Genomic DNA, 18,183 nt, shown 5'->3' on the forward strand with positions numbered 1-18,183 from the left:
GACTACCCTTATATACTCCAGAGTGACGGGTACAGGGCCCAGGTTACCCGTGCCCACCCCACTCCCACCCCCGTTTCTACTGAGGAGGAAAGGCCTGACCACCCCAACTTCTTTCTTCCAGAGTTCCCATCTCTCACCACCTATTGCAGTTCCCACCTCTCCGTATTTATTTCCCTGGCATCTGGCCAGCCCTCTATCTCTGTCCCCGGGGTTTCAGGCCTCCCTCCTTGACATGGAGAGTAGTAACCTGTCTGGTCTGGTGCCTGCAGCTGGGCTGGTACCTGCACTGCCGCCTACAGTGACCCTGGGGCTGACGGCTGCCTACACTGCCCTATATGCTCTGCTCTTCTTCTCCGTCTATGCCCAGCTCTGGCTGGTGCTTCTGTATGGGCACAAGCGCCTCAGCTATCAGACGGTATTCCTGGCACTCTGTCTGCTCTGGGCAGCCTTGCGTACCACACTCTTCTCCTTCTACTTCCGAGATACTCCCAGGGCCAACCGCCTGGGACCCTTGCCTTTTTGGCTTCTCTATTGCTGCCCTGTCTGCCTGCAGTTCTTCACACTGACGCTTATGAACCTCTACTTTGTGCAGGTAACCACGGGAACTGGTGTGGTGGGAGTAGGAGGGAAATCCCAAGGGTCCAAAGGAGTGATGCCTATCTCTGCTCCCAGGTTGTGTTCAAGGCCAAGGCGAAGCGTCGGCCAGAGATGAGCCGAGGCTTGTAAGTACTGGAGATGTTAATGGGTCAGTGGCAGGGAGGAAACCACCCAGCAGGGTTGAGACGAGACAAACCTCAGAAATATTTGCGATAGAGTTTGAGAAACCTAAAGCACCTGACAATGGACATCTGTGATAGTGTCAGGAGAGAAAACATTAACATCATCTGTGGTGGAGGAAGATGGAGGTTCCCATCCATGCAATGCATAAAGTCTTGTACTTTTAGTGACCTTGGCTGCAACACCCCTGTCCTTACACAGTGTCTTCCAGTTTATAAAGATATTTCACAAGCATCTTCGCACATCTCACCTGAGGTGCTATTTGTATCTTCATTTGAGGGATGAAGAAACTGAGGCCCAGTTAGACAAAGCAACACGTTCAAGGTCACACAGCTGGAATGAGGCCCACTCAGTACTCAGGTGCAGATGTTTGATCTGGTGCTCCTGTGATGCCGTAGCTTTCAGTCAGCTCCCCTCTTTGAGCCTCAGTTTCCTCATGTGCAAAGCTAGATGAACCGAGTTTGGATTTGACCATCTGAGTTCTAATTGACGCTGGGGCCTCCTGAGGAGTCAGGGATGCTGGTGAGGGCCAGGGAGATCCATGGTCTGGGGCTGACTTTGCTGTGGGCTGCAGGCTGGCTGTCCGAGGGGCCTTCGTGGGCGCTTCACTGCTCTTTTTGCTGGTGAATGTACTGTGCGCAGTGCTGTCTCGTCAGCGCCAGGCACAGCCCTGGGTCCTCCTGCTGGTACGTGTCCTGGTGAGCGACTCCCTCTTCGTCATCTGTGCCCTCTCGCTTGCCGCCTGCCTCTGCCTTGTGGCCCGTCGAGCCCCTTCCACCAGCATCTACTTAGAGGCCAAGGTAGGGCCACCAACCCTGATTTAGTATCCTCGGGGGCTCCTTGGACACAGTTCTTTAGGATGTAAAGGAAGATAGGAGCCTCCTCTCCCTGAAGACCCTCTATTCTCATCTCTGCCAGGGGACCAGTGTGTGTCAGGCAGCTGCTATAGGGGGTGCCATGGTCCTGCTCTATGCCAGCCGGGCCTGTTACAACCTGGCAGCTCTGGCCTTGGCCCCTCGGAGCCGACTAGATGCCTTCGATTACGACTGGTACAACGTATCTGACCAGGTAGGCAGCATTGGTCATGTTTGTCCCTTCTTTAGTAACTATAGTATCTAGCCTCTAGCTGGCCAGAGCCCTGTCAGCATCCTCTCTGGTGGCAGACTGTCCTCAGCCTCTGCTTTTCCCCAGGCAGATCTGGTGAATGACCTAGGGAACAAAGGCTACCTGGTGTTTGGCCTCATCCTCTTCATATGGGAATTGCTGCCCACCACATTGCTGGTGGGCTTCTTCCGGGTACACCGGCCCCCACAGGACCTGGTAGGCCCCCCAACCACCTCTTGGTCCAGTGTAGAGGGCTGGACCCTAGGGATTCTAGTCTGGGGTCCTGGGACAGTTATGGGGGCAGAAAAAGTATCCATAGTAGCAACTTCTTCCCCCTTACAGAGCACCAGTCGAATCCTCAATGGGCAGGTTTTTGGCTCCCGATCCTACTTCTTTGACCGAGCTGGCCACTGTGAGGACGAGGGCTGCTCCTGGGAGCATAGCCGGAGTGAGAGCACCAGGTAGGAGCCTCAACCCTGCCTCAAGTGCCTTGGGATCCTGCCTGGCTCCATGAAGCAATGGGGGGACCAAGAGCCAACCCCTTGTTCCCCAATTTGTTCTGAGTGAAACCCACACTGGGTTCCCAGTGCCTACCCCCGCCTCCAAAAGCAGTTTGCCCTTTGACCTAAGGCTCTCTATTCTCAGCCTCCCTCTTCTTCCATCTCAAGAATGTGGCCCTGGGCACTGCTTGGGACTCACCTTGCTTCTCTGCCTGCAGCATGTCCGGCAGCCTGGGCTCTGGCAGTTGGTATGGTGCCATCGGGCGTGAGCCAGGCTGGGGAGGGGCCAGCCAGACGAGGACCACTCCTCTGCTCTTCTCCCAGGTGCCAGGACCTGGTAGCCACCACCACAGCCTCTATTCCACGCCACAGACGTGATCTCCTTTTACTCCCCTTAGAATACCCAGGCCCCAGCTTCCCTGATCCCTGGCCCCTGTGCCAAGTACATGTGCTGCTTCTTGCCCAGGATGCCTGGAGACTGTGGCTGCTTCTCTTCTCTGGCCAGCTCCTTGCTGCTCCTATTGTAGTGAGCTTGTGCCATCCCCCTAAAATGGGGACATGGCCCCAGGTTACCAGATGCCCACAGTGCCCTGGTATGACCCGCCACCTCTGCTTCCACACTGGAGCCAGCTACCTCTCCTGTGCCTACCACTCAATAAACAGAGTCTGTGCCCTGTCCTTACTCCTGTCACTTGTCTGAGTTCTGTTCCTCTTACCTTGTCCTGTTTAGCATCAGGATGATCAACCCCCTAGCCCTTGACATGGGTTGCTAGGCTGGGCAGGTGCCGTTTCCTAGCAAAGCTAGTGAGCAGTGAGTGGCAGGGATGTTGCAGGTGCCTCTGCTCTTAAAGCTTTCCTAGTTCAATATAGCCTTCTCCGTGCTGCCCAGCCTGGCCTGAAATTCCTGGGCTCAAACGATCCTTCTGTCTTAACCTCAGCTCAGATACCAAAGCTAGAGTGAAAAATCACTTCCACCGGCTGGAGATGTGGCTTAACTACTGAGTACTTTCCAGGAATGTCCAAGGCCAGGAGTTGAATCTCCATGGGAGGGGCCAGGGAATCAAATCTCCACAAAACTTTTCACTGGTTGGGCAGAGAAGCATGACCCGTTTCAGACCATACAGCACTATAGTTATGTGACTTTTAGGCGTCCTTAAAATGTTTTTTTTTATTACACGCATTTATTGTGTATGGGTATAGAGGCAATTCTCTCCTGCCCTGGGTCCTATAGATCAAACTCCGGTGTAAGGCTTGGTAGCAAATGCCTTTGCCACTAACCCATCTCACCAGCTGCTTAACATTCTTTGTTGTTGTTTCTGCTTTTCCGAGACAGGGATTCTCTGTGTAGCCTTAGCTATCTTGGAACTCCCTCTAGACCAGGCTGGTCTTGAATTCACAGAGATCCTCCTGCCTCTGCCTCTTGAGTTCTGGCATTAAAGACGGATGTCCCACCACGCTCAGCTAACTTGTTTTTAGTAACATGTATTTATTTGTATGTATGTCTTTTTGTATGTATGGACAAGCACTAGGCACAGCGCATACATAGAGGTCAGATGACAACTTACTAGTTGGTTCAGTCCTTCATATGGATTGGTGAGATAGAATGCATCAGGTTTGGTGGCAAAGGCCTTTACCTGTTGAGCCATCTTATTGGCCCAGTTTGGCATTTTTTTTTTTTTTTAAGATTATTTTTAATGTCTAGGTGTATCTGCGCCTGTAGCTGTGTGTAGTGCCCAAAGAGGCCAGAAGAGGGCATCAGATCCCTTGGAGCTAGAGTTAGAGGTTGTTGTGAGCTGCCAGTGCTGGAAACTGAACTTGGGTGCTTTGGAGAAGTGGCAGTGCTTTTAACCACTAAGCCATCTCCACAGCTTGTTAGGCATTGTGTCCTCTAATGGATTAAGTTAGTTTTGTAGAGGCCTAGTGTGTGTGTGTGTGTGTGTGTGTGTGTGCGCGCGCGCTGTGTATGTACTATGTGTGCATATATGGACACATACCCCCACACGAACTCGTGCTCGCACTCATATAGAATCAGAAAAACCCAAACCCATGTGGGTTCCAGGAAACAAACTTGGAATTTTAGGCTTTGTGGCAAGCAACCCTACGAAGCACTGAGCCATCTCACTGACCTGAGGCCTGGTTTCTGTCACCACCTTTAATGTGGTCTTCAAATGCTAAGTTCATGGACAGTCTACAAAGGAGGTGCTTCTATGACACAGCCTCCATCTCCTTCCCTGGGTATGGGTTCACCCTGATTTCCTGGCTACTTGCATACTGAGTCAGCTCCTGGTATACTCCTACTGCCCCCAAAGATTTAGTCACTGCCCTGTATCACTGACATCCTGGCAGATTTACCCTGTGGCTCAGGATTGATTATCAGGGCCTGCGACTCCTGCCCATAAACCTGATGATTCCAGCTCCTTTGAGATCTCAGCCTACCAATAAGTCTGCCTTGAAACCCTTTCTTTGGAACTATCCTGGAGCCAGGTCTCCAGAGAGAACAGCAGAGGCTCAGGGCTTCAGCAGTAAGCTGGACAATCACTTTTGGTTGGAAACATAATTGCTAACATTTATAGAGCACTTAATTCTGTGTGCTAGGCTTTAAGCATTTATAAACACTGGCCTCAGCTGGGCAGTGTTGGTTCATGCCTTTAATTCAGCATTTGAAGGACAGAGAAAGGTGGATCTTTGTGAATTTGAGGCTAGCCTGGACTACAGAGCAAATTCCGGGACAGCCAAGGCTACAAAAACAAAACAAACAATGACAAAGAAAAAAGAGCAAAACAAGATAAAAACCACTGGGGTTATATGTGTGCACAGGCATTGGTGGTTTGCTTACATGTATTTCTGTGTGAGGGTCCCAGACAGTTATGGGTTCTGGGAATTGAACTCTGGTCCTCCTCGGGAAGAAAAACCAGTGCTCTTAAAGGTCTGAGCCATCTCTCCATCCCCCAAATACTAACTTCTTAAATACTCAAAACCAGCATCCGGAGTTAAGTAATCACCCTTTTATTGTAAGTGAAAACTGGAGAGCTTGGTAACCCGCCCTGACCCCCATCATCTGGGTGGTCACTCTAGGCTTAAACATACTGACCATTACCACAAAACAGAGTGATGATAGGGCACACCTTTAATCCCAGCACTCCAGAGGCAGAGGCAGGTGCATCTCTGAATTTGAGACCACTCTAGTCTACAAGACGGCCAGGAGTACACTGAGAAACTCTGTCTCAAGACAAACAAACAAGCAAACAAAAACCCCAACAACAAAAGTACTGACCACAAAGGCTCTGGGTCTCGGAATACTACAGGAGAGATTTTTCGGAGATTGGTAAGGAAATGGACATGAACAGAGGACAGAGACAGGAGAGGACCCAGCCTTAGCTGTTCAGAAAATGCTAGCACCCTTTCTGCTGGAATTGGCAGGCAGCACATGGCCCCAGGGGCTGACTCCAGGGCCTGGAGGATCAGAGCTGGGAATGCAGCCTGAGACTTCCCAGAGCTGGGACCCAACCCATTCAGCTGGTTAAATCCAGGTGGCTTCAAAGAGATCTCCCCGCCTTCCACCCCCACATACCCTCTTCTCCCAGAGGACCTGTCTCTCTTAAGTGCGGTGCCCAAGGGCCAGACTATTCTCATGGGCGGAGAAACGAAGGCTCTTCCCAGTCCAGTAATAGACATAGAAGATTCCAGGAGATGAGTGTGGCGGCTGTCCTGAGCCCCAGGCCAGCTGATGTCCAGCTTAGGGCAGCGCTGGGGCCCCAATCCAAGCCTGGAAAGTTGGACTCTGCGTCGACCCCTCTTTGGCTCTTCCGCCACTCACTGGCCTGGATAAAACAGGATTGAGAAGCCCAGAGGCTGCAGGTGCAGGTAAAAAAGAGCTGGGTGCAAAGAGGCTGGTGGCGAGAGCCGGTGGCGAGGGTGCGGCACGTAGGGAGACGCAGCTCTGGTAGGGTTAAGCTTCCAAGGAGGGGGCTTTTGAGAGCGGGAGGGGGGGGGTCTCAGTCAGACGGCCGCCCGTTCGGTCTCTGGGCTGCCGCCGTCACCTCCGTGGCTCAGCTGGCAACTCCTCGAGGCGGCGCGGGAGACCTGGCTGCAGCCAAAGCCGCAGCCAAGTGTGGGCAGACAGTAAGTGCGGAGCAGACGAGGGAGGGAATGTGGGCTGGATCCCAGGCCCCGGGAGCTGGGAGGCAACGGGCAGGGCAGGACACCTCCCGCGCGTGGATGCCTTCCTCGAGTGGTGTGACTGTGCGTCCAGTCACCGGTCACGCTCAGAGGCGTCGGCGTAAGGACGCGGGGGAGGTGGTGGGAGCAAGGGGCTGGCGTGCGGTGTCACGCGGGTCCGGTGTGTGGGGTGTGTGGGGTGTGCGTATGCATTCGTTTGCGAGAATCTCTAGAGTAGGTCTGCATTGCGGGCACGCCCATGGTGGTCAGTTGTGCCAGGGTCTACTGGAGCTTGGTGCAGTGCTATGCCTGCAGAGCTGCAGGATGGAATGTGGCTGGCTCAAAGATCTTTGTGGTACTTGTAGCGGGCTGTGTATATATGTGTGTGCGTGCCTGCCATCTCCCGCTGCCCCCTAGGTGACAGATGTCCCGTGGGCTGCTGTATCCGTGCTGCCCTTCCCACCATGTACCTTCCTTCTTCTGGGAACCTTTTCCCCATCTTTCCTTTCCCTGGCTCTGGGCCTTGCCTATACCCTGCAGCCAGATCCGCCTTGGGATTCCTCGAAAGCCCAGCGGGGCGGGTGGGGACCCCGGAAGATCCCTGCCCCCCCATTCCCCGTTGATTCCTGCTAGGCTGGAAGGCAGGAGGGGACAGATGCAACTGAGGAGGCTGCCACAGCCACATTGGGAGAGCCAAGTATGGACCTGCTATTCCAGTCTCCAGTTCTGCGGGCTCCAGCCTCTCCTGATTTCCCCCTGGAACTCTCTAGTCCTCCTTTGGTCTTCTCCAAGGCAGGCTTCCTTATCCCTCACAAGTCCCCCCATTTTCTCTCTCACCCTGCTTGGTTTAGTGTTTCCTTCCTTATCCCACTCTCCTGATGGCCCCAGAGGTAAGAGGGAGGTTGGAGGTGGGGGCCTAGGTGAACCAAAGGACATGTGGGGACTACATCTATGGATAATAAAGCTAGGGGCTCAAAAAAACATTGGGGAGTCTAAGATAGAGAAGGAGGATGTAGATATCAGATCTCTTCTTGACCCCATAATCCTTGGTTTGCCCTGCAGTGACCACTGCTCCCCAGGAGCTCCCTGCTCCTCCTTCCCAAGCAGGAAGTGGAGCTGGACCAGCCTCTGGAAGGGCCATGCGTAGCACCACACTCCTGGCCCTGTTGGCACTGGTGCTGCTTTACTTGGTATCTGGGGCTCTAGTGTTCCAGGCTCTGGAGCAGCCTCATGAGCAGCAGGTTCAGAAGGGGCTGGAAGATGGCCGAGACCAGTTTCTGAAGGATCATCCATGTGTGAGCCAGAAGAACCTGGAAGATTTCATCAAGGTGGGTTGGCAGAGTGGTGAGCAGTGGGGTCCTGCTCGGGGTGCTACTTCCAGACATGTATCTCTGGGGACAGGGTAGGTCCTGGAATATCTCTGGGAGTCCTGGGCAGAAACTGGGATCCAGGTGTTTGTTTTTAACATGCCAGCCATGTTGTTACTGCTTGCCTTGGCTAACACCAGGCTGTGCCCCTGGAGTGGCTGTGCTCCTGGGATGGCTCCTTCCCTGAGTGGTGGCCGTGGAAGGAAGAGTGAACAAATACTCGAGTGGAATGAATGAGTGAATGGGTGGGGCACATGAGATGTTGCGTTTGCACAGCGCTAACATCATTAGCTCACCAGACCGAATCTCAGATGCTTAGTCACATACGACTTTCAGCTAAACAGCTGAATTTAAATATAACCCTGGTAATGATTTTTGGCTTTTTTTGAGACAGGAGCTTGCTACATAGCCCGACTGGCCTGGCATTCACTGTGTTACACAAACTGACTTTGAACTCTGGGTCTTGTCTTGCCTCTGCCTCCAGAGCTCTGGTATTAGAGGTTTGAGCAACCACATCTGGCTTCCTGCAGAGTTTGGCTGCTCCTCCCACACCAGTTCCTATGCATTTTCTTTCTTCTTCTTCTTCTTCTTTTTTTTTTTTTAGTTCAAATGTTTTAGAGAAGCCCTAGAAAACTGAGAACACCTCTCGCTGTGTTTCCAAGTTTGCACATAAACAGTATAGATGATTTTTTAGGGTTTCTGCTCATACCATTGTGAATGTCAGTTCAGGGGCCCCTCCTCCCTAGGACTCAAGTTTACCAGTCAAGCAAGTGGGAATGGGTGGGGGGTAGCAGGTTTTCCCACGCTCTTTGGATCAGTCAGGCTCTAAGGGAAGCTCTGAGCTTCCACCTTCAGGTCCAGTTGGTGAGTTCCTGCATCATTTCCTTTGATCTCTCAGTCACTGCTCTGGAATGCTCTGATTTAACCTTAATAAATTAATATTTCTCACTCGATAGAAGAGTATCCCTTGTTCCCTGACTGTTCTTTGTGGAGGTCAGCATGTAAGCCTCAGCATCCCAACTGATTCTTAAGGTGGCAGGATTGGGTACAAAGATGCCGGTAGAGAGGGATGTGCCTCTCCCACTTCCAGAAATCAGGACAAGCTCTGCTCAAAGTGCCTGGGTAGAAAGTGCGCCTGGCCAGACCACAGGGCAGAGGGAGGGAGGGAGTCTGACCTATTTGTCTTCACAATGGAATTGCTTTATTCTGGGATAAGAAAGAAGAGGAGAGACAGGGAACCAGGCAGGGGGCGTGGCTGATGCTTTGCTTCTTTTCCAGGAGCCACTCCCAGAAAGAATGAGTCCTCCACAATTGTACACTTAGGAGGTAGTTCTAGGTATGTGTGTGGGGGACAATAGAGGTACAAACAATGAGGTGGAGCTTCTCCGGAAGGTGTCACATCCAAGGCACAGAACGGGGACAGATAGATCACTGCAGGAAGCAGTGGACATGGCCAGAGATTTCCTTCCTCCATCTTGGAGCACCCTGTGGGTTGCTGAGCCTTAGGTTGCATGCTGGGAGTGAGGGAGATGGAGAGAGGCTTTGAGGAGAGCCAGCAGTTAGAAAGTACCAAGTGAAAGGGATGGACTTTAGAGTCTGGGGATAAACAACTCCCGAGCAGAGGGGCAGAAGCATGGCCACAGGGTGGAAGCTGGCAAGCTCAGGGTGGAGCAGATGCCTGGTCACCGAAACAAAGTTTAGACTACACTGGATGATGAAGGAGTGGGGGGGATGTGGAGAAATGCCATTACATAAAAATTAAATCATGAGCCCTGAGGTGGTGGCACCTTTAATATCAGCACTTGGAGGCAGGTGAATCTCTGAGTTTGAGGCCAGCCTGGCCTACACAATGAGTTCCAGGACAGCAGGGCTACACAGAGAAACCCTGTCTTGAAAAATGAAACAAAACAAAAGAATGACAACAGTTGGATCTGGGGCTGGGGCTGTTGAGATGGCTCAGCAGTTCTGTGTACTTTTTTGCTCTTCTAGGGGCCCTGGGTTCCTTATAAACATCTATGACTCTAGATCTGGAGACTCTAACCTTCTGGCCTGGGTGGGCACTAGGCATGCACATGATACATATGCAAAAATGAAAGAAAAGAAAAGAAATAAATCTGAAAAAAATTAAATCACCTTAAATCAGGCATCTCACCTCTTTATACGAAGATCATCATCACAGAGAATGGAATCACCTCAGAAAATTTGGGGAGAAGGTTGCTCTATTTTGGGGTACAAAACCAGAATCTTATGAGAGAAGACTGGGGAAAGATTGGGTTCAGTTTGGAAAAAGTGCTTGTGGCTCGCTCACACCTGTAATCTCAGCTCTCAGGTTGAGGCAGGAGCACTATTGTGAGTTCCAGGTTAACTTGGGCTACTGGAGTATGACCCTGTCTCCCAAAACAAAACCAGTTAACACCTCCACTAAGAGAGAGGGGGAGGAACTGGGGCTTGGTTGGTAGAATACTTACTTGCCTTGCAGGCTGGGGTTGGTTCTCCAGAACTGCACAAACTGGGCAGAGCAATTCACACTTGTAATTTCAGCAGTTGGTAGAGGCAAGAGGACCAGGAGTTCATGGCCATCCTTGACTACATAGTGAGCTTGAGTCTAGCCTAGGCTACATGAGACATTTTTCTCAAAACAATAAATAAATGCTGGATTAAGGAGTCTAGACTCTCCTTCAGACAAATAAGAACCTTGAGAGTTTGCAGAGGCCTCTTCAGCAAGGATGAACTCTTGAAGTGAGTCTTGCTAATGGGAACTGACATCAGGGAAGGGAGGCAGGTTGTAAACTTCCCTGTGGATTTTCTCCTTGCTTAATTTGAGGAAAGGCCCCTCTTCTGGTGTTCTGATATCTCACCACCCAGAGCAAGCTCTTTTCAGACACAGACTGTTCCCCTGGAAACAGTCAAGAAAAGCCTGTCCCTGGCACTTGAGTCATGGTTACTGAGCACCATAGGAAACACTGTGTTTGCCTTAGATGTTACCTATGGACACAAGCACACTAATGTAAACATCCTAAATTGGCCACAAAATATGGTATGTGAACCTTTCTGGAGAGAAGGTCTCACCTTTCAATACATGTTTAAAGGCCATGTCCTCAGCCTCAGTTTCCACAGGAGCAGTGAAGGGTGGAATCTGCTGAGGCAGGAACTCACGGGACGTGAAGACCCAACAAGTACTCAGTGTTCATTGTTTATGCCAAATCTGTGACATCTGAGCGCCGGTGACCACCCCTGTGTGAAAGAGGAGAAAACTAAGGCACCATGAGTTAACTTGCCCCAGGTCACCAAGATTAGAACTCAGGCAGCTTGGTTCCAGCATTTCTGCTCCTGCTGTAAAATTAGGAATTTATCATGTTGGGCTGGAGAGATGGCTCAGCGGCTAAGAGCACCGAGTGCTCTTCCAGAGGTCCCGAGTCCAATTCCCAGCAACCATCTGGTGGCTCTCCACCATCTGTAATGGGATCCGATGCCCTCTTCTGGTGTGTCTGAAGATAGTAACAGTGCACTCATATATTAAATAAATCTAAAGAAAAAAAAAAGGAATGTATCAATGTATCATGTTAAGTCAGTTATGGTGTCTTATTCCTGCAATTCCAGCTCTTGGGTGTGCTGACCCAAGAGGAATCAATAGTTTCAGCACAGACTATGTAACATGTTTCAGAAAACCAAACCAACCAACCACAAAAAGATAGATAGAGTGAGGGACACATCATCAAAAACTAAAACCAAAAAAGAGAGACACAGCTATTAAGCTGTGCAAAGAAGGGGGCGGGGCTTGGAGTTAGCCCGGCTGGAGAGAAGGACTGAGGTTCCTCCTTGTGCGCCTTATCCGCAGCTCGTGGCTGAAGCCCTGGGAGGGGGCGCAAACCCAGAAACCAGTTGGACCAATAGCAGCAACCACTCATCAGCTTGGAACCTGGGCAGCGCCTTCTTTTTCTCGGGGACCATCATCACTACCATCGGTGGGGGTGGAGATGGGGCATGTGGAGGGAGGCAAGGGGCAAGGAGTTTCCCTGTGGGGGACGGTGCAGGGAGAGGCAGGGGGTACCAGGTGGCTCCTAGACTCTCCTGCCCTCTCTATCCAGGCTATGGCAATATAGCCTTACACACAGATGCCGGGCGTCTCTTTTGTATCTTCTATGCACTGGTGGGGATCCCGCTGTTCGGGATGCTGCTGGCAGGAGTCGGGGACCGGCTGGGCTCCTCTCTGCGCCGGGGCATCGGTCACATCGAAGCAATCTTCTTGGTGAGCTGCACTGTGCCCCTCCAAGGGTCTTCTTCCCCAGGTCCCTGAGGATGCACTCCTAGAGAGCAGGAGCCTCTCACACACTGCTCCAGGATGAGGGTAGGATGGGGTGGAGGAATGGAGCTCTAGGTTACTGGCATCTCAATGGCTCTATTCACCACCCTTCCCCATAGAAGTGGCACGTGCCACCGGGGCTGGTGAGAATGCTGTCTGCAGTGCTCTTCCTGCTGATTGGCTGCCTGCTCTTTGTCCTCACGCCTACCTTTGTGTTCTCCTACATGGAGAGCTGGAGCAAGCTGGAAGCCATCTACTTTGTTATAGTGACGCTCACCACCGTGGGCTTTGGTGATTATGTACCAGGTGAGGCTGACTTTGCCCAGCATTTTCCTTAAGCTCTTTGTTCCTGCACTCCACAGGAACAGAGAATGTATGGAACGTACTGTACATTCTTCCAACAGGCAGCACCTGATACCCCCTTACATCTTGCATGCCTAAGTCCCATGCATGCTCACACATATATTAAGTCCACCTCTCTTGCATGCTCTTACCATTACACAAATTACAACTCGAGCGCACTCACTGCGTACGTTTACACACTGTATGCTATGCGTCTAGCACATCCCCTTCTTTTCTAGGGAGGGGCATTTTCTCAAGGTCCAGAAACAGGCAGTGAACAGAGGCTCCCAGGCTTGCCTCCTACCCCCATCAAGTTACTTTTTCCTTCCTTTGTACCGTCTAGGCGATGGTACTGGGCAGAACTCTCCAGCCTACCAGCCGCTGGTGTGGTTCTGGATCTTGTTTGGGCTAGCCTACTTCGCCTCAGTGCTCACCACTATTGGCAACTGGTTGCGAGTGGTGTCCCGACGAACTCGGGCAGAGGTATGTGTATGTGTTCCAGGAGCTGTTCGCTGCTGTGCATGCGCCATGCGTGTCACTTGTGTGTTGGCCCTTAGCCCCTGGGCACAGGGGTTGTTAATCAGTCTGGCTCCCCTCCAAAATGTGGGCTGCTCAGAAATTGAGACCGGACAGTGCGCTAACGGGAACATTGGGGTGAATTCAGGTTTGTCAGAGACTCGACCACCTCGTGAATTTCGGAGGAACAACGAATACGATTTTAAAATATGTCCGAAATATTGTATGAGTCATACTGGTTTTGTAATTTATCTGCATTTTGCTAGCCGAATACAGAAAGGCAGTGAAGTCGTGGCTTTCAAGAAAGGTTCCTAGAGAAGGGGGCACTTTGGGGAATGCAGGAAGGGACTGTGTGCTTCTGGGGTATCATTCGGAGGCTGAGGTTCAAGGGTCAAGCGAAAAGGTGGATGCGGGTGGTGGAGGGGCAGCTTTCGGAGTTACAATGGGCCGACATCTTTTTCTCTCTGTGCAGATGGGTGGCCTCACCGCGCAGGCTGCTAGCTGGACTGGCACAGTGACAGCACGAGTGACCCAGCGAACTGGGCCCAGCGCCCCGCCGCCAGAGAAGGAGCCACCACTCCTCCCCTCCTCTTTGCCCGCAGCGCCCGCTGTTGCTGAGCCAGCCCGCAGGCCCGGCTCCCCTGCACCCGCCGAGAAGGGCGAGACTCCTTCCCCGCCCACGCCCACGGCCTCAGCTCTGGATTACCCCAGTGAGAATCTGGCCTTCATTGACGAGTCCTCAGACACGCAGAGTGAGCGTGGCTGTGCCCTGCCTCGTGCGCCTCGGGGTCGTCGCCGTCCCAACCCACCCAAGAAGCCCTCCAGACCCCGGGGTCCTGGGCGTCTCCGAGACAAGGCCGTGCCGGTGTAGGGTGCAGGATCTCTGGCCCGGGACCCCACGCCAGGTCTTTGCTCTTGCTGATGTCCAGGCATGCTTGGCTTGTTTGACCAAAGAGCCCTCTTCTTCCCCACTGGATTGCAACCCTGAGAGGAGTCCAGTCGTTCCCATATGCCACCACTACTCTTCCTTGGCTGGTTCTTCACATTCAACCATTTCCAAAACCCACTATCCAAGGCTTTCTGTCTTGCTTCCCTACCGGTTTTGCCCCTCACACCTCACGACTGTGCCTCAAAACCTGCATCAATAAAACAAAAAGTCTGCGCCACCGAGTGAGTGCTCCTAGGACCCAAGTGGGTGTGCGAGTGCTTTTCTCGAGCCACCATGGGGTTATATCAGGCCCACTGCCGTCCTTGGGCACCCACACCGGTCAAGTTGTGTCCTTTGGTTAAGCTCACGTATTCTGACTCTTGTCCCTGCCTGGAGGAGACCCGGACTCGAAACTGACCTGGGCACTTTCAGTCTTGGCATTGATATTGGGGGTGGGAGCAATTTAGAGTCTTGATGCTATCTGCAGTCTGAAGTCTCCTCCCGCGAGACCACTATAACCAGCCGGCAGGAGACTCCGCCCCTCCCCCTTCCTGGAGCGTGATCCACCCTCCCTTCTCCGTTGAGCCCTGTGGATAACTGGTCCGTTGGTGCGGAACGATGGAGGAAAGCTTTGCTAAAGTAAGAAGTTTGCCCGAGTTCCCCAAGCCCAGACGCACCTTAGCACTCCTTCTGGCCTCTAGAGTAACCTGTCATTCAGCCTAGGTGCTTGGCAGCTCTCCTAGACTCCCCATCCCAGAGTCTCCCTGCTCCCTTCAGCTCCCTGAATTCCTTGGCTACCTTACTTATGACCCGCAGCCTGGGGACCAAGACGCAAGTCGCCGCAGCTCGGTCAGATCCAGCCTGTACGAAGATATTCGTGACCTATGGAGCACGGGCACCATGTCCACATTGAACGTGTCGATATCCGACGTCTGCGAGGACTTCGACGAAGACGGCAAAGCTGTAAGCAGGCACCGCAAGTACAGCCAGACCATTTCTATTAGGGAAAACCTCAACCTCGAGCCGGAGGAGATCAAAGAGCAAGCACGTCGAGAACTTGAGCAGTGCCATGACAGACCCTTGGAGCCTTCGGAGCTTTCGGAAGAATCTGTGAGCTACTTAGGTCAGTGTAGCCTCGCCGAGGCGATGGGTGTGCCATAGGGGTGGGGCTAGCCCTGGTCTCAACGTCCCTTCCTGTGAAATGGGGGTAAGCCCACAGAAACCCAAGTTTCTAGGATTTCTTGGGAAGGGGTGCAGGTGGGAATCTTTCACATTTTCACTTACACATTCTTTGAGCGCCCCCTACCGGGCAGACGTCTTACTACGAGGAACCCGGGAAACGCAGAAGAAAGCACCGGCAGGCAGGGCAGTAAAGATTTTGGTTTTGCTTTTTATTTTACTTTTTATTTATTTATTTTTATTTTAATGTGGTGCTGTGGGTGCGTCACGCTTGGTATAAAAATTCTTTACCACTAAGCCATATTTCAAGCCCTCCCTCACTTGTGCATTTAATTTCATCACTAGGCCATCTGAAAGGTCAGAATTAATTCCTGGCTGGGATCTGACTGTTTTTAAAGTCTCTCTTTCGGTCAATAGCTACTTTATTTTTATTTTGTGGTTCTTTTTGGAATGAGAGTCTCATTGTATAGTCCAAGATGACATTAGATCTTGATATCTTCCAGAGTGTTGGGATTACACACAGTATGCCAAGCACTGTTTGAGACTTGTGTGTGTCCATCCTCTGTCCCTTCCATTTCCACCTTCATTAAGGAATGAGCACGGATAACAACCCAGTTGTGGAAGTGTACGCCCTGCCCTTGTTCCCAGCATTCGGGAGGCTGTGAATTCAAAGCCAGCCAGCTCTAGGTATCGAGTTCCAGGACAGCTAGGTCCACAGAGTGAGAGGAAATGTCTAAACAAACAAGAGAGATACAGATATAGCAATTGATATATATGTCACATGTCAGGCATAGGACTTACTTCTCTGTACTGTGACTTTTACATGTCACACCTGCCATAAGAGACTGTTCTGGGCTGGGGAACATAGCTTACTGGTGAAGTTCTTTCTTAGTTTACATAAAGTCCTACATTCAATTCCCAACAACACACTTAACACAGGGCACAGAATTCTGAAAAAGGGAATTCCTATGATTCCATTTACAGGTGATAAACCAAAAAGTCTCTAAGTCTCACACAGTGGGGACAGTTGGTTCTGGATCCAAGTTGATTGTGATTCTAAAGTCCAAGGATGAAACCAGTGTCCCATATGGTCTTTGATGAAGTATCTGGAATTATTCCCTGAACCCCACTCCCACTACATGCCTACCCATATACAGCTCTGCCCCAAGGCAGATCCAGGAGCCTGAGCATGACTGCTTTGCTTTCTCTTTTCATCTCTCCAGCAACGTCGTCTTCACAATCAGAACTCAGTCTATTAAAGCCGCATCAAGCCTACTGGATAGAGCAGCAGAACAGGGTTGGAGGGGCCTGGAAGACAACTGGGACAAGTAGTGGGTGGGGGATGGGCAGGTTGAGGCTTACTGCAGGGTGGGGCAGATTTCAGGAAAGTGGGGCACAGGCTGGGGAGGTCATTTGGGGAGTACTTCAGCTTCACACGGAACTAGGGTCCCTTGGTTGGTTGAGTCTTTTGTTGCTTTTCCAGTTGCCCCTGCCTCTGATGGACATCATGGAGATTGAAGTTCTGGACATTCTCAGGAAAGCCCTGCATAGTGAGCACCTCTTACCCCAGCTTTCGAAGAACATCCCGGTGGCTTTGGCAGGGCTTGGGTCTGTGGAGTTTCAGGATATGTATGTCTTATCATAAAGATCCCTTTAGCACTCACAGATATTCCAAGGACATCCTAAAAATTAAAAGTCAAGAGACAAGGCATAGGCAGACTCAATGGAGTGAGTGACTCAGAGGACTTAAAATAAGTCCCTTTCTAGCAAGTCTATTTTCTCCACTTGTCCAATGGAGCTACAGTCTTTGTGTAGCATTGTTTCACCTCCAGGTTGGGGAGCTGTGACACATCGGTGTTTTTTGGGAAAATGTACTGGATATTGGATTATCTGGGTAACTTTCTGTTCATGGGCATATAAGGCAAGAAAGGGCCAGAGAACTAGTTAAGAGTGAGTGGCCCAGGAGGAGGCTGGCTCTCACTGCCTCTGTTCAGGCTTGCAGCAACTTCTTTCAGCCTTCTTCCTCTCCGTTCTTCAAATTGCACTTTGGACATCCAAAATCCCCCAAACTTAACACAGATCCAAATCCAGCACTAACTGCCACATCAAATCACCTGTGGTTCCTCAAATGGGAGAAACCCTTTGCCGTTACTCATGGCCCTGTGCTCTGCCCTCTTCATAGCCTATAGGTCCACGATTGGCAAGAACCACTTCATGACTAAAGAGCTGCAGGGATACATGGACGGGATCAGGAAGCGCCGGAACAAGAGGCTGTACTGTATGGTTGAGTGAACCTCCAGCTCAAGTAACCGACGAGAAGTCCGCCCATGTCCTTTTCTGTCCCTCGGTCCCTCGAACTTAAGCTCGACCCCATCTGCATGGAAATTGAATCCCAGAGAAATTAAAGAGTCTATGCATGGTTCCAGAGTCAGTGCGTGGCTGCTTGCGTGAGGCGGACGCACGTGGCCCCGCCTTTCCCCGTGACCTTCATTCGGTCACCGCAGTGACCTTGAGTTTTGTCCGCTCGAGTCTCACCAGTACTGCCTTTCAGGAATTAGCGAACCAGGACTACTTGCATGTCTTGGGTCTGCTTCTCCACTCGAGGGTCCTCAGGATTGCTGATCTACCAAATCTGTCAAGTGTCCCGTCAACATAATGGGGTATGTGTGTGTGTGTGGGGGGGAAGCAGCACCCTGTTAGGCCCCACCCCTTATGCATATGCAGTCACATAACCCCGCCCTCTCATTTGCATACACGCTCACTCCCTCACAGAGTGAGTTCACAGAGTAGCTACGCCCACTCTTATAAGGCAGAGTACCGCCCTACTTCGTGATGCAAGAGTGCGCTGGCTTCTCTTCCGCACCCGCTCCTAGTCCTCGCGCTTCCCCTAGGCTCAGGCCCCGCCTCCTGGACGGCCGCGCACGCGTGAGTGTCGTCAAGGCCCGCCCACTGGCCTCCGGGTACGCAGGCGCTGCCACCTCCTTCGAATATTAGCATAGGGCACTTGGC

The 18,183-nt window shown here is 51.7% G+C and overlaps 3 protein-coding genes across 3 annotated transcripts; all 3 read left to right on the plus strand.

The window, feature by feature from the left end:
* Positions 1-89: 89 nt before the first annotated feature.
* On the plus strand, positions 90-3,038 carry GPR137 (G protein-coupled receptor 137). Its single transcript, XM_080911240.1, is given in 8 exon segments — positions 90-592; positions 673-722; positions 1,352-1,577; positions 1,696-1,845; positions 1,969-2,097; positions 2,224-2,342; positions 2,706-2,796; positions 2,798-3,038. Coding segments are annotated over 8 exon segments (1,236 nt in total). The 5' UTR covers positions 90-232; the 3' UTR covers positions 2,909-3,038.
* A 4,562-nt stretch (positions 3,039-7,600) lies between these two features.
* Positions 7,601-13,938, plus strand: KCNK4 (potassium two pore domain channel subfamily K member 4; the record flags this gene model as incomplete). The annotated part of the gene is made up of 6 exons (XM_080912738.1): positions 7,601-7,867; positions 11,745-11,871; positions 11,995-12,155; positions 12,329-12,515; positions 12,895-13,034; positions 13,540-13,938. The coding sequence occupies exons 1-6, from the start codon at positions 7,679-7,681 to the stop codon at positions 13,936-13,938; spliced, it is 1,203 nt and encodes a 400-aa protein (XP_080768864.1). The 5' UTR covers positions 7,601-7,678.
* Positions 13,939-14,613: 675 nt separating this feature from the next.
* On the plus strand, positions 14,614-17,805 carry CATSPERZ (catsper channel auxiliary subunit zeta; the record flags this gene model as incomplete). The annotated part of the gene is made up of 5 exons (XM_080912956.1): positions 14,614-14,634; positions 14,773-15,105; positions 16,313-16,471; positions 16,658-16,724; positions 17,357-17,805. The coding sequence occupies 5 exons, from the start codon at positions 14,614-14,616 to the stop codon at positions 17,464-17,466; spliced, it is 690 nt and encodes a 229-aa protein (XP_080769082.1). The 3' UTR covers positions 17,467-17,805.
* Between the last annotated feature and the right edge of the window lie 378 nt (positions 17,806-18,183).

This window comes from Micromys minutus (assembly GCF_963924665.1).
Source record: "Micromys minutus genome assembly, chromosome: 2".
NCBI classification, from domain to species: Eukaryota; Metazoa; Chordata; class Mammalia; order Rodentia; family Muridae; genus Micromys; species Micromys minutus.